Genomic DNA, 14,180 nt, shown 5'->3' with positions numbered 1-14,180 from the left:
GTAGCATCTGAAGGGTGCCCAGATGTTGCACTGGGTTGCTGCAGTAACCTGGAAATTAACGTGGTTATCTTTGGGGAAGATGCACTTGGGACGGGGCAGGAAGCGCGGTGGCTTCGCACCTCACGGAGATAAGCGGCTGCTCGTCTCAGGTGGTGTGCCTGTGTCAGGGAGGAGGCACTGCCGAGCATCTTGCTTTTCCTTTCCGGCGGTGTTTATCCCCTCAGCTGCGGTCTCACGCTCCATCCCTCCGTCCCCGTAACGCTCTGCGTTTCCTTCCCTGCAGGGGGACATCCAGCAGCTCCTGATCGTGGCGGACCCGCGAGCAGCCCATGATTACTGCGAACACTACAGCCCCGACTGCGACACCGCCATCCCCGACTCCCCCCAGTCCCAGGACCCCAACCAGGATGAATACGTAAGGCTCCCGTGGGGTTTGGGGGTGCTTCTGGGGAGCAGCATCCAGCTCCGTAGTGCGGCTGCAAACACTGCTCCTTCCTCCCTCTGCTTCCCTGCAGCTGATCTGGTAGGGCTGAGACAGAGCTTGCTTGTGGGATGCGCAGGTTCTGGTCTTGGCTCTTGCCCTCAGGAGTTTCCTTTCTGGGATCCTCCCCGTTCCAGAGACTGAAATGAATGTTCACGTGGAGCTCAAAGCCATGTGGGAGAGACAACCTGAGCTGAGTGTGAAACACAGACCCTCCCTGGCAGGTGAACCCTGCCCGAAGCAGGCGCCTGCTTCTGGATTCCAACTTCAACTGTTGAGCTTGTAAAAAGATTTAGCAGTTCTTTTCCAGCATTCCCTGAGAACAAGTGTTAAAGGAGGGGGAAATGTTTCTGCCCGTGTGTTTGACATTTGAATTTCATTTGGCTCCAGCTCATCTGTATGAGCTGCTGTGCTCAGTATTTTTTCTACAGTTAGCCCCAGATCTTTTCTTTAAATAAAGGAAGGAAGGACTGGTACAAAATGCCCTTTTATTTCTGCTGCTCCATTAGAGAGGCCTGAGTGTGGCTGATTTCCAGAAGAGCATCACCTGAATTGTACACCCTCTTAAGAGGGCTCAGACTCAGCTCACAGCAATTGAAGGGTCTGCCATCCTCAGCTGCTTCACAGCATCTTGGCTGCTCTCTTGGTCCCACTTGCTGGTCCATGCACTCTCTTGCTTTCAGCTGGTCTCTGATCTGTGGATTCCTGCCAAATCCCCACAAATCCTGGAATGATTTGGGCTGGAAGGGACCTTAAAGCTCCTCCAGCTCCAACCCCTGCCACGGGCAGGGACCCCTTCCACTAGAGCAGCTTGCTCCAAGCCCCTGTGTCCAGCCTGGCCTTGAGCACTGCCAGGGATGGGGCAGCCACAGCTTCTCTGGGCACCCTGTGCCAGCGCCTCAGCACCCTCCCAGGGAAGAGCCTCTTCCTGACATCTTGTCTAAATCTCCCCTCTAGGAAGCTGTAATGCCAGCAGCCTGCTCTGGCTTAGCTTCGGGACCGAATGAGCGAAGCAGGGATCTGGGGAGGAGGTGATGCTCGCGGGGTGCCCAGCCCCTGGGAAGTGCTGTAACCGCTGTGCTAGCTCTGCTGGAGAAACAATAAATAAGTAAAATAAAATAGACCTGGGTATAGTCAAAATATGTGGTAGTAGGAAAAGAAAACTTCTCTTGGAGCCAGCAGCTCAACAAGGGCTGGCTTGTTTTAGGGCTGTGTTGCTCCATGTAAGAATAACTCCTCCACGCGCCGGCGTCTGCTGCCAGTGAGAGCGATGGACTGGCAAAGAAATTTGCCATGCCTGGCTGTAACCAAGGTTCTGTTTGTGTTTCATTTTGAAGAATGACTGACGCCTTGTGGAAAACACTGAGAATATCCTGCTTCTGGAGCCCGGCGGGTGGATGGGAAGTCACATGGATACCATTAGTGCTTAGAGTGAGAACAGTATCGCGGCTTCGCAGAGCAGCTGCACAATTCCCACCTCTCTCAGTATGCCACACGTGTGACCTGGGGGGTCCCGACAGTCCAGGGCTAAAACCAGTTAATGTTTATTGTGTTATCATGGGTGACTGAACAGGCAGGTTTGGGCCGTCATCTGTGGTCAGAGGACCAAGGGATGAATTAGAACCTCCTCAAATCCCAGCCTTGCCACAGCAGCCCAAAGCTTTGGTGAAAGGTTTCATAGGAGCTGATGAACAAGAGGAAGGGACAGCTTTCAGTGCATGGATCTGCAACACAGCGTGGCCCTGTTGGTAGGAAATAATGCCTAAAAGAGCTGGCAAGAATGCGTTTGGGTGCTGCCAGCTTATTTTCTGCTTCTCATCTTCTCTTTGCAGTACACTGACGCGGAGGGCGAGGGTGACACCTACTACTATGAGTACCCCTACTATGAAGATGTTGATGAATCTGTAAAGCCAGAAGCTCCCACCGCCAAACCCAGCGCTCCCGAGGTGGCTGCAGGAGAGAGACCCGAAACCAAGCAGGTACCAATTCAATGGCAAAGATGTGGTTCACAAATGGCACCTCTGTAGAAGGGGAGGTGGAGGATGGTGCAGAAGGTTTGCTTTTGTTTCTGATTGTGGCGTCCTGTTCCTGTGATAGGACTATCCTGCTCCCACACCATCTCCGCATGGAGGGGACCCTGACAGGCAGACCAAAGAGGATACTACAGCGGGTGATCCCCTCGTGGACGAGTACAACTATGAGACCATTAACGAGGAGTACTTCACACCTCTGCCCTACGAGGATGTCAACTACAATGAAGAAGTAGACCCGCAGGGGGGGCTGACTGAGAACGCTGTGGAAGCCGAACTCCCCACGAGCACCGTCATCGCCTACAACGAGAGCGATGTAATTTCAGTGAATGCTTTTACCTTTCACTTTGTGGTTTTGGTGACTCGTGGTGTTTCAGAGCCCTGAGAGCCGCGGGGACGTGCTCACCCATGTGGTAAATCTGGCAGCGCTTTGGGCAGCTTTGGAAGAGGAAGTTTCTTGTAAAATATTTTCGCTCCAGATATTTCAGGGTGTGGAGCGCAGATATTGAGGGTTTAGGGAAGGATTATTCCCCTGGAAAAATGTGCTCATGCCGACATCTGCGTTTCCCTCCGCGAAGTGCTTGTGTGACAAGAAGAAAAATGAGGGTTGCTGTTAAAATCTAAGTAGAATCATTTTATTTCAAAGCTATTAATATAAATCCTTAACATGTTGATTTGCTGGAAAACATCAGTGTTTTTCATCTTGTCATTCCCACCGAACATCTTCAGGGGTTTAGATTGTAATGCTCAAAAAACCCATTTCAACACTGGGACCAGCCCTTGGTTTCAAACTGCTGCATCCACCAGAGTGAGGACCTCTGCTCTGTGCCACGTCTGCTCAAAGGGGGGAGCAGTCCAGGTCCCGTGGCTGATGTACACCAAGCAGATGAATGTGGGTCTCGACTTTAGATGAGACTTAGACAAATTGCCCTGCAGCCACGTGCTGTGTAGCTCTCTATGTAAGGAAATAATGCTAGATGAGGCTGATTTTGCTATCCAGGAGGGGATAGCAAGGGGAGTTGACAGCAGGGTAGTGTTTCCTGGGAGGGAGGATGGCGCTTGGCAGAGTTTTGTGGTGGCTATGGGGGGACTCAGCACCCTGAGGCTGGTGATGCAGAGGGGTCGTGTCCAGCCAGTCGGTGTGGTGGAGGAGGAGGTTGAGCCACCCAAAATGATCTACAGAGAGGAACAGAAAAGGCTGCAGGATATCAGGGAAGTGAGCGCCAACCTGGGGGAACCCATGGATGGGAAATATTGCTGTTTCCTGACGAAGAGCCAGAAATCTTTGGCTAGGCTTGAACTTTCTAACAGAGAGGAATTAAAGATTGGATAGCGGGACCTTAGAAAAAAATTGGAAGAGGAAATAAGAGTCTCGAGGGCTGCTTTAGTTGTTAGGAAAAGGAAGTAAGAGGAGGAAAGGTCAGGTAGGGGAACACACAGTGAAGCTTTCCTATGTGAAAGCTCAACCCTCTCTCAGCAAAGCATCTCCCAGGGACAGAGTGCGACTGTTCCCCTCCAGCAGCTGCAGAGGAGGTGGCGTTTGGACAGGGAAGGCTGCAGGATGGCTCCCGGGGTGGGAGCTTGCTCCGGTGAATCTCTTAGCTGAGGAGCAGAGCAAAGGGCACAGCTTGCCTGGTTGAAGGAGATTCCCATGCACTGAGGCAAAGGCTGATGCAGTGTGACATAGGGAAGAGTCCCCAGGAGTGCCAGCCTGGGGGACGAGCACCCAGGAGGATATGGATTGCAGGTTAAAACCTCAGAGTGGGAGCTGAGGGTCCTGCCTGCAGCCGGGAGCTCCTGGGAAATGAATCCTCTAATCCAGCAGCAGACCAGGCTGCTTTATGAGCAGTATGGAAGTGGGGATGGGGATCTCCTGCGTGGAATTGCCTGCCTAATACCTGTTATTAAGAGCAGGCTTCCAGCGGGAGCTGCTGTGGGGGCTGGAGAAGGTTGTTTGCTCTTTAGAAAAGGAGAGAAAAGTCCATTAAAAATCTCACAGGTGTTTTGGCTGGTTCAGGAAGCGAAGTGCTCATGGCCATGGGTTGTGCGCTCTGATTTCACCTCCCAGGCTCCTGCCCGCAGAGCCCCGTGCTGTTGGAGTTCACCTGACTGCAGTTTGGGAAGCCTTTAATTCCTGCGATGGGAATGAAAAGGGGATTTAGCTTTGTACAAGCGAAAGCAGTGCGAGAGGTTTGAGAGGCAGGAGCAGGCGCTGAGCCCTCCTGGGCTGGGGCTTCAGCCTGGCTCATAACTCCTGCTAAATGCCGGGGAAGCAATTCCGAGATTTAGGAGGCAGCGATACTCCTGAGAACAAGAGGAGCTGGGAGCAGATAGATTCTGCTCATTGCCTGCTATTCATCAGGCAGTTTGCTTTGCTTGTCCAGATGCATATACCAGGGCTTCATATCTGCATTGCTTCTCTACAGGGAGGACTAAAAGGAGATTTAAATGAAGCTGTTACCAGCAAAGCAGAGGCACAGCGTTCTGCATGCTGATTTTTGGGCCTCCTGTCTCCTTTGCAGACTGGTTGTAGTTGTCCAACAGCACTGTTCAGGAGATGATTTTTTGGGCTTTTATTTTGGTTTTCCTCCAAAGCACCTGCAGCTCTCAGCAGGGAGAACTTTGCTCCTCCTCTGCCCCCTTACTCAAGCAAATCTTCCCATGCAAATGGATTTTGGGGCCTTAATCAAAATATCATCCCGGACATTTTTGATGTTCATTTAAAGCAATGCAATCTGGAACAAGCTTGCTATGTTAAATCCAGAATCTTTGTAGCGAGATAAACAGGTTTTAAGGTTTCAAAGTGCAAACCCAGATAAAAGATTGCAAACAGGATAAAAGAGAGTGTGATAGCACCCAATCCATTTGAACAGCACAGAGGAAAAGTGATGCTAACTTTTCCGAGCCTTCTGATTGAGTAATTGCCAAGCTATAATTCCTGCAAAGACCGGTTGGTGCTTGCAAAGCTAAAGGAAGATGGGGTATCAGAGCAGTGGCTGCCTTAGCACCGGGGTTATTCTTATTCAAAACCTCTTGAATTTGGATGCAGATGCTTGTGCTCAGTGGTTCTGAGCAGCTTTGGCACCGAAACAAGGTCTGGAAATGATGGTGGCATTTAAGTGATTTTTGAATTCGTAGTAGGGAGGAGATCATTTGTCTGGGAAGCACTGGAAATAATTCAATTTATGGATCATTTTGGTCATTACCTGGATGGGAAAGAAACAAAAAAACCCATCAGCAGCAGCACATGTTCTTCACAGTGCTGCTCGGAGCAAATGATGCCAAGAGGCAGCTGCCTGCCAGGCTGCAGAAAGCACAGGGGGATGGAGAGAAACAAGGAAATTCTGATGCTTGTCTGGATGTCCTTGCCCAGCATCTGCTGCTGGAAGGATTCAGGAAGGATTCAGGGATTAACGCATCAGATTTGTGAAAAACCTCTGCTTCTGCTTTTTGCACAATTCCAGTCACAGTTTGGATCCCGGGATAAGCAAACAGGAGGTTTTGTAGAAGCGACCTTGGATTTTTCCACATTTCCTCCTGTAATCAGATACTCACAACAACAGATTGAGGGTTTGGTGGGCATTTTGACTATGAGACTGGATGTTAATAATCTTAACACCAGTTAATAATCCAGCATCTCTGATATCGAGGCTGTGAGAGACGAGGAGGGCTTGGAGTTTGAGGCTTCCGTTGCCTCTTTCTTCTGGTCTTTAGGGCTTTCAGGGTGCTCCTGATGCGAGCTGATGCTTTGTGCTCTGCTTTGTTTTCCTCACTCAGACTTTCCCTCAGTGTTATTTCAGGGATTGACAGAGGAATCCCAGGGAAAGCCAGGGTGGTTTTGACATAAAGATCCTCCCATCCTTCTTCCCTGCCCCTGGAAAACCCTTAGAGGTCCCTGGAGACTTTAAAACTCCAGAACTTTTCTTGTGCTTGTTCTTTACAGCTATTGTTGTAACACATCTTCCTCACATTGCAGACCCTGCGCCCCTTATTCCACCGTGCACAACCTGATGTGTTGCTGCTCTTTTGCTTCCAGGCTGCTCAGGGAGGAGATGACCTGGATAAAGATTTCACTGAGGAAACAATAAAAGAATATGATGGAAATTACTATGATAACTATTATGACCGAACAGTCTCTCCTGATATCGGCCCCGGCATGCCTGCCAACCAGGACACCATCTATGAGGGGGTAAGAGAGTTTATTTCCCATAGAAGGTGAGTCTGGCTCAAAATGTTTGTCACCCCATCATTAATAGCGTAAAGATCAGCCGTGCAAAAACCAGCGAGAGCATCTCACTTGGATTCATTCCCCTGCACTGCACGTGCTTTGCACGGGGTGAGGAGGTGCCTGTTTCTGTTCTACACGAGCATCAGTATCCTTTCGGGGCAGAAGTTGGTCCAGGATCTCCGGATCCTGCTCAGAGCAGTGATGCTGGTGGGGGTGATGTCCTCTCTGACTCTGGTTTTGTGTTTCCCTTGTGTGCTGCAGATCGGTGGCCCACGGGGGGAGAAGGGACAGAAAGGGGAGCCCGCGATTATCGAGCCGGTAAGGATCGAATGGTGTTTTGGTGTTAGTGTTTTCCCAAGGGAGAAGTCCAAGGTGTATGTTTGGTGTGGCCTGGGGTGCTCTGGTACGGCTGGGAGGAGGATTTCCCATGGAGGAATTACTCGGTTCATTTAAACACTTTAAATGCAAAATACTGTACATTTTTCTTTTAAAAGCCTTCAAGCAGTGACTGAAATCATGAAGAAGCTCAGTCTTTCCCATGAAATCTCTTATGTACCAGAATAAACCCCGGCCTTTCAGAGGGGAAGCATCAGGCAGAGGGCAGGTCTCACATCTCTGGAGGTTTGAAGTGCCCTCAGCTCGCAGTGACCCCAGCTCCCCAAGTGCTGGTGGCTGAGTCACATCCTGACCTGATCTTGCAGCTTGGGATTGGCTTTAATTGTGCCACTAATGAATTAATCTCTGTGGAAATGAAGTGGTTCTCCCAGCACACAGCTGTGGGAGAGAATGGGTTTGCTCCTGCTCCAGGGTCCCATCAGCTTTCAGAGAAATCCCATGTCATCTGGAGCGGAACCCAGCTCTCTGTGATCTGTCCTGGCCTGTTTCTGGGGTTGTTTTTCTCTCTAAAGAGCTGCCTGTGCCCTCTGCAGTCAGCAAAAACTGTGGGTGCCCAACTGAGCACCCTGTTACGTGAGGATGGAGCCACTCTGGGGCCAGCTGGGGCTTGCTCACAGGTACCCACTGGGCAGAGCAAGAGGCTGGGGGTTGATGGCCACGTGTGTGTCCCCTGTTGGGTACCAGGATGCTGAGGTGCTCCCATGGGTGCTCCTCCCAGGCTGGAGCTGGGGCTGCAGGTCCTTGCAGCCGCCTCCCCGCATGCTCCCACGCACCAGCAGCTCAATTAACCAGCAGCTCAATTAACCTCGTTTCTCTGGCACGGGCCCAGTGCAGCAGCACTTCCCATCAGTTATTTCTCTTTAATTCTTCCTCCCTTTCCTTCTCTGACCGACATTCTGCTGGGGGAGCTGGGCTGCAGCAGCAGGGCTGGACAAGCCTGAGCTGAGCATCTTGTAAAAGCTTTTCTGACCTTCCCTTCCCTCTCTTCCTTCCTGGGGCTCGCTCCCACCCTGCGGACACAAGGAGTGAGCAGTTTGCTTACCAAAGGTGTGGGAAGGGTGGGGGGCCTCTGAACCCCAGGGAAACGATGGCAGAAACCAGCCTGCGCTGCGCAGAGCCCATCGGAGAGGCTGCAGAGCCAACAAAACAGTTAAGTTTAATCATCCAGAAGGAATTTGGCTGCCTTCGCTGTTTCAAAACCCTGGAGCATGCATCGCTTGTGCCAGAGAGTAAACAAGAGCAAATGCCGCCCTGTCCCTCGCCGTGCGGTCCCTCTGCAGCACAAACTCGGGTTCGCTGCGCTCTTTAGCTCTCTTTTTCCGATGGGAGCTGCAGCAGAGGGGGAAGAAGCCCAAAGGCGTTAGTGGGGTCCTGCAGGGTTTGTTCTCCGTTCCCTTCCACCCTCCTGTCCTTCAATCCTTGCTCGGTGCTGACACTTGCTGGAGACAGCGGGGCAGCACAGCTGCAGCGTGAGGAGGGCTGAGCTGGGGGCGGATGGATGGTGGGGACCCCCCATCCTTGAAGGCTCCAGGCTGCCTGTGCTCGGGGGGGCCCTGGTGCTCCTGCCTGCCCCGGGCAGGGGGCGATCAGCCTTTGCACACACCTCTGTGTGCTGCAACCAGTGTCTGGGCTGTTTCTGTGACGGGAGTTGCCCTTGCGGGTAGCCCCTGGGTGCTGACCGAGTGGAAGCAATGCTCTTTTCCCCTGGGACAGTCCCAGCTCCATGGTTTGCTTGCTCTACCCCCAAGGCATCGCCCTTGGTGGCATCCCCCCCCCAAACCAGTCCTGGTCCCCAAACCCTCCCACTTTTCCATTGCTCCTGTTGATGAGCAGTCATATAAACAGTGGTGGTTTCTTGCCAAGGAGAATCTCCAGATGTCCCTAAAGCTTGAGCTCAACGTAAACCAACAGATAAATATGGGAGGATGCCAAGGATGTTTGCATTGCAGATCGGCTCATTAGCCCTGGCCCTTACCCCACGCTGAGGAGCGGCCCCAGGCTCTGCAGCTGGCCGTGGGAAGCGGAACCTCAGCATGCTCAGCCCATGGCATGGTCACCCAGCAGCCCACGTATGTCCTGGGGAGACCTGTGTGGGCTGTAGCCCTCCATCAGCCCAGACACAATTACTGGTGCCTGGTTTAGAGCCTGCCACAGCAAAATGTGCCATCGCTGGTGTCAACAGCGATGGACCTTGGGGGTTCCATATGGGAAAAGGTTTGTTGGGACCTCTGGGGTTCCCTGCACGATGTCTTCATCGTTTGCCTGAAAAGGAGCCAGTGCTTAGTGGATGTCCTGGGGGATGCTTTCTCCACCAGCATCTTCTCGGTAGCTTCCAACAGCAAAGGGCTGACCCTTAGTGCAGGTCGGAGGAATGCTGCGTAGGGCTCACCCTAATTCCCACCCAGAGGAGAGGGTCCAAGGCAGGCAGGAAAACCGCTGTCAAAATGGGCACAGGGTGAAGCCTGCGACCTGAATTCTTTCCTGGTGAAGAACGGCTGTGCAGGCGCTCCCTTCTGTGATGGCAGCAGCAGCAAATTTCCCCTCACACTTCCAAGTGAGCTGAGAGCCAGTTTTTATACGAGGTGGTAATGAGTCGCATGGACACTGGGAGAGACAGAAAACAGCACTGGCCACGCGTTAGTGGTGCAGAAACACACATCCCACCAATGGAAGCAGGGATGGTTCATGTTTTACCCCTTCTTTTGCTCCTCTGGGCTTAGAGACTGTGGCTTTTGGGGCAGGGATGCCTGGATTTCCCTGCAGCCTTTTCAGATGGGTTCAGCTGGGCCCTCTTCTGCTGCAGTGGCTGCCACGGGGTCAGCCGAGGCTTTTAGCACCGGAGCTGAGTCCAGGAGACCGGCCAAGGGTGACCTAAGGCCAGTCCCCACACTTGTTTCCTCCTGGCTGCTCCCGTATGAACTCACTGCTCATCTGCAGGGTTTTACAGGCAGATGTCATCCCACAGGACAAGTGTCCCTGTTTGCTGCCCGTGAACTGGGCAGTGCTGGGGTGGCTTTGGCTCACCCTGGCTGCTGCTGGGGTCACGGTCACTGGCCCAGAGGGAACAGGGTCGTGCTCACCATGGGGCTCTCCCCAGCAGATTGTCCTGATGCTGTCAGGAAAGCATTTGCTGGGATTATGGAGAGGTTTCTTTCCTGCCTCTTACGTCTCCGTGAGGAGGGGGGGGGGGGAGAAAAAACTCGACTCTACTGAGTACGTGATAGACCTGATTTAAAGTTATGACAAAATATTTAGATTAAAAGCACTGGAATAACATTATTCTACCATTTTGCCCACACAGTGATTTCCTGGGTACACAGATAAATCACAGCATGCAGGCTGCTGGGAAAGTCATTTTAAACCCCCACTATTTGATTATTAACATGGGTTTTTTTTAAGCTGCTTGGATCTAGAAACAGCTTCTTCCTGAGAAAGATCTTTTCTCCTGCGCCATCACCATCCAGGCTGGATGTGCCCCAGGGCTTGCCCTTTGCTGGCCATGTGCTGAGGGCGAAGGGTTGCGGTTGGGAAGGTGACCCTGTGCCGGGTGAGGGTGGGCTTGGGGCTGGGGCTGTTTTGCTGTGCCCTGTGTGATTTAAATAGATGGTATCTGGTTCTTCAGTGGGCAATGCCCCTTGTGCCTCTCATCCAGAGGGAGCAGAGACGCTGCAGCTCGGGGATACCCACACCCAGCAGCAGAGCTGGAATACTGCAGGGTAGAGGAGGCGTTGGGCTTTCCGGCCCTGGGGGCAGAGTGACCGTGAGGCTGTGCCTTGCTAATGGTTCTGTCTTCTCTTCCATTGCTCAGGGGATGCTGGTGGAAGGCCCCCCCGGACCCGAAGGCCCAGCAGTAAGTGTCCCTTTGTCTGCACCGCAGGGTGCTGATGTACGTGGAGGGCTCCATGTGCCACCGGCCCAGGGCTCTGTTGCTTCCAGACACCCAGCAAGGGTGCAGAGAGCTCTGGGTCCATTTCCTGGTGCAAAACTGAAGAGGAAGCTCTAAGCAGCTTATTTTTTCCCTGTCTTTTCCATGCTAGGGTCTTCCAGGACCTCCAGGACCAACTGGACCTGTGGGCTTAATGGGTGACCCTGGGGAGAGGGTGAGTACCCGTGTTTTTTTCCTCTTTGCGTCATTTTGTGTGTGCAAAGTGGGGCTGTAACTTGGGGTTTGCATCTCTGGTTTTGATACCACTTCAAATGAGTTTTGTCACTGGCAGCAACTGCTTTGTAAACTGCTGCCTGCAGAAGCCTCCAGCTCTGCGATGTCTCAGCTGTTCCCAAAGCACTTTTGTGGACCAGGGCCCCGAATCCCACATTTTAGCACCATCCTTTGGTCAGAATTGCATCTTTGTTCATTATTGCTGGGTCCTCACCTGGAATCAGGGCTGATCTGTGGTTTTGGAAGCTCCTGGACTGAAGCCTGGGGTCACTACGTGTTGCACCAGCACCATGTGAGCAGCAAAATGTGTGTTTGGGATTGCTGGACATTAAAACCCGCTCTGTGAGCTGACTCTCTGAAATGACCCTTGTACCAACGCAAGCTTTTGCTTTCGTTCACCCTGTTCTAGCCTATTCCCCCTCCCTGGCAGAGACAGCCAGGCAAGCAGGTCCCTGTCTGGTACCCCATGGGACCAGGCTGCCCATCGCCTCCAGCACTGCACCCAGCACAGGGATTGTGCCTTGACATCTAGTGGAACGCTCACCATAGCGCCGACGGCCTCTGGCTTTGCACAGGAGCTGAGATGGGATCATTCTTGGCTGCTGGAGCAGCTCCGTTTGGGCCCCTGGAACTAGAGGAGTGCCCTTGAGCAATGCTGGTTTGGGTGATGAGCACCGGTGTGGGCTGCGCTGGCAGGAGCAGAGTGGTTCCTGCCCGGTGCAGCCCAGCGGAGCAGTGCGTGCCGCAGGCAGCGGTGCAGGGGCCGTACGGACCAGCAGCAGTCACTTCGCATGAGTAAATTCATTGATTTCAGCACTTTGTGAGCAAAACAAATGGAGTTTGGAGCCTGACCGCGTTCGGGTGCTTTGGTGCATCTTGATGTCGAGTGCAGCCAGATACGCTCTCAAAATAGCTTCTGGTGTTCTGCTGTTTCAGTGGGCTCCCAGCAGTGCTGACAGCAGCCTCCCCTGGAGCTGCCTGAGGCATCCCCACGGTCCCGTTAGTGAAAAAGGCAATCCTGTGCCTTGCTCCAGGTGGGTTTGTGGAGGCAGGCTTGGCTGGAAGCCCGTTTTGCCAGAGTTCTTCCTGGAAAGCTCAGGAGGGAGGGGGCCGGCAGGGACACAGATCACAGGAGGTGCTCCTCAACATGAGCTGTCCCAGCTTTTCCCTTTCCAGAAACCCAGCCGTTCCCTTTCCTGTCCGATGTACCCCGGAGCTGTTGTCCTTCCCTAGTGCTGCCCTTGCTGTCCTTCATCTCCCAGAGAGGTGGTTCTCCTCAGCAATAAGGAAGAGATGGGAAACTGCCCCTCTGCAGTTGGTGCTCTTCCAAATTATCCCCTTCGGGTGGGTTTGGAACCCATGGGACCCGAGTGCCTTCCCTGGGGCAGTCTCCTTCCTCCAGTGGAGGACAAAGCAACCAGCTGGCTCCAACCCTTCATTATTCACCTCCCAGCCCCATGACACTGGCATTGCAAAGTACAACCACTGGGAGAAATAAAACCACTGCTGGCGTGCACTGGGAGGTGTCTGCTGTGGGTTTAAGGTGTACTTGAGGAGACTGCTTCAGTGTTGGGATGCTCCTGTGGCAACGGCTCTAACCTGGGCCCTGTATTTCTTTAATGAAGGCTCTTTGTCGCCTTCTCGGTCCCTGGGGACTTGCCTGGAGCCTGCTGGCTCCCCCAGAGCAGTGCTGGGGAGACCCCACCTCACCTGCCCTCCTGGTGTGTGTTACTGGGTTTTGATGGAGCAGTAATAATGCTTCTTGTGGTTGTGACATGACTGAGAACGAGAGGCCCTGACTGTGCTCCATTGATCGGTGCCTGCAAGCTCAGAAAGTCAATAGGCAGCTGCAGGCTCTGCCCATGGCCAGGAGCCAGGGCCACCACTCAGTGAGGCTGGATTAACCCCTGAGACACCGCAGCACCAAGGAAGGCCTCTGCCTCCTGGGGTGTGGGACTTCAGAGAGGATGGGCAAGGTCCCAGCAGTGGCTTGCACCTTGCAGTGGTCTGGGATTAGTCAAAAGAGCTGTGTGGCTTCATCAGGCTCTTGGTGGGCCTTCATCCTGGAAGGGTCCTATGTGTTGCCTAGCTTTGTCCTTGTCTTCCCTTGATGTGCTGCTTCTGCTCCCAAGTGCTCGGTTGCCTGGCAGGGTGGATGCTGCAGGCAGGGTGGATGCTGCAGGCAGTCTGTGCTCCCGCCCTTGGTCCAGGCAGATGCAGGCGTTTGGCCAGGCTCCTGTGGAGTGGCCGTGCAAAGCCAGGCAGCAGCAGACACGTTGTCCCCGAAGATGCTGCTCCACACCCTGAAACGAGGCGTGATTTACATTCTAGCATATCCTGCTTTTTTGTGTGGCCAGAACAGAATGTAATACAGCATATTGTGCATAGAGAATTGATGAACTTGCAGAGCCAGGAGCTGCAACTGCATTAAAATACTCCTTTTCAATTACAGCAGCTCCTCTTTTAATTTGTTTATTATTAACCCTGCACATAGCTCATGAATTTACATGACACTTCAATGTGTGCGGCGAGGAGCATTTCCTATGCCTACGTCTGATAGAAAGATTTCTTATTTGCAATCAGGCAGGTGCACTGAATTAATATACCAATAATATTCAGCTATGGTAATATTGGCCAACACTCATTTAGCTCTGTTTTATTCGTCGTGTCAGTTTGTTCGTTTATCCCACAGCACAAAGAAGAACTTGTGCCACCGGGCAAGCTGCGGAGCGCTGGTTGTGGGAGGTTTCGGAGGACTCGTCTGGGAGGAGGGCGGTTTAGGGTGCCTTGGGTTTCTCTGAGCAGTGGGAAGAAGGAAATAAGGCGCTGAGGAGACCAGCAAGCTCTGTGATGGGTGCTCTGCACTGGAATGAAGAAAGTGGAATG

General features: G+C 52.8%; 1 protein-coding gene across 2 annotated transcripts in view; it reads left to right on the top strand.

Moving 5' to 3' along the window:
- The window catches only part of COL5A1 (collagen type V alpha 1 chain), a 131,077-nt gene that overhangs the window by 56,884 nt on the left and 60,013 nt on the right, over positions 1 to 14,180 (top strand). For both annotated transcript variants that reach the window (XM_057409164.1, XM_057409163.1), the window contains exons 5-11: positions 284 to 415; positions 2,314 to 2,460; positions 2,579 to 2,827; positions 6,548 to 6,700; positions 7,001 to 7,057; positions 10,944 to 10,985; positions 11,173 to 11,235. In XM_057409164.1, the coding sequence (XP_057265147.1) occupies positions 284 to 415; positions 2,314 to 2,460; positions 2,579 to 2,827; positions 6,548 to 6,700; positions 7,001 to 7,057; positions 10,944 to 10,985; positions 11,173 to 11,235 (843 nt within the window). The remainder of the gene's footprint in view (positions 1 to 283; positions 416 to 2,313; positions 2,461 to 2,578; positions 2,828 to 6,547; positions 6,701 to 7,000; positions 7,058 to 10,943; positions 10,986 to 11,172; positions 11,236 to 14,180) is intronic.

Source organism: Pezoporus wallicus, unplaced genomic scaffold (genome assembly GCF_028554395.1).
Source record: "Pezoporus wallicus isolate ANWC-B61680 ecotype Strahan unplaced genomic scaffold, APGP_CSIRO_Pwel_v1 contig_8341, whole genome shotgun sequence".
NCBI lineage: Eukaryota > Metazoa > Chordata > Aves > Psittaciformes > Psittacidae > Pezoporus > Pezoporus wallicus.
Note: the sequence above shows the minus strand (reverse complement) of the source record. Positions and strands in the feature narration are given on the sequence as shown.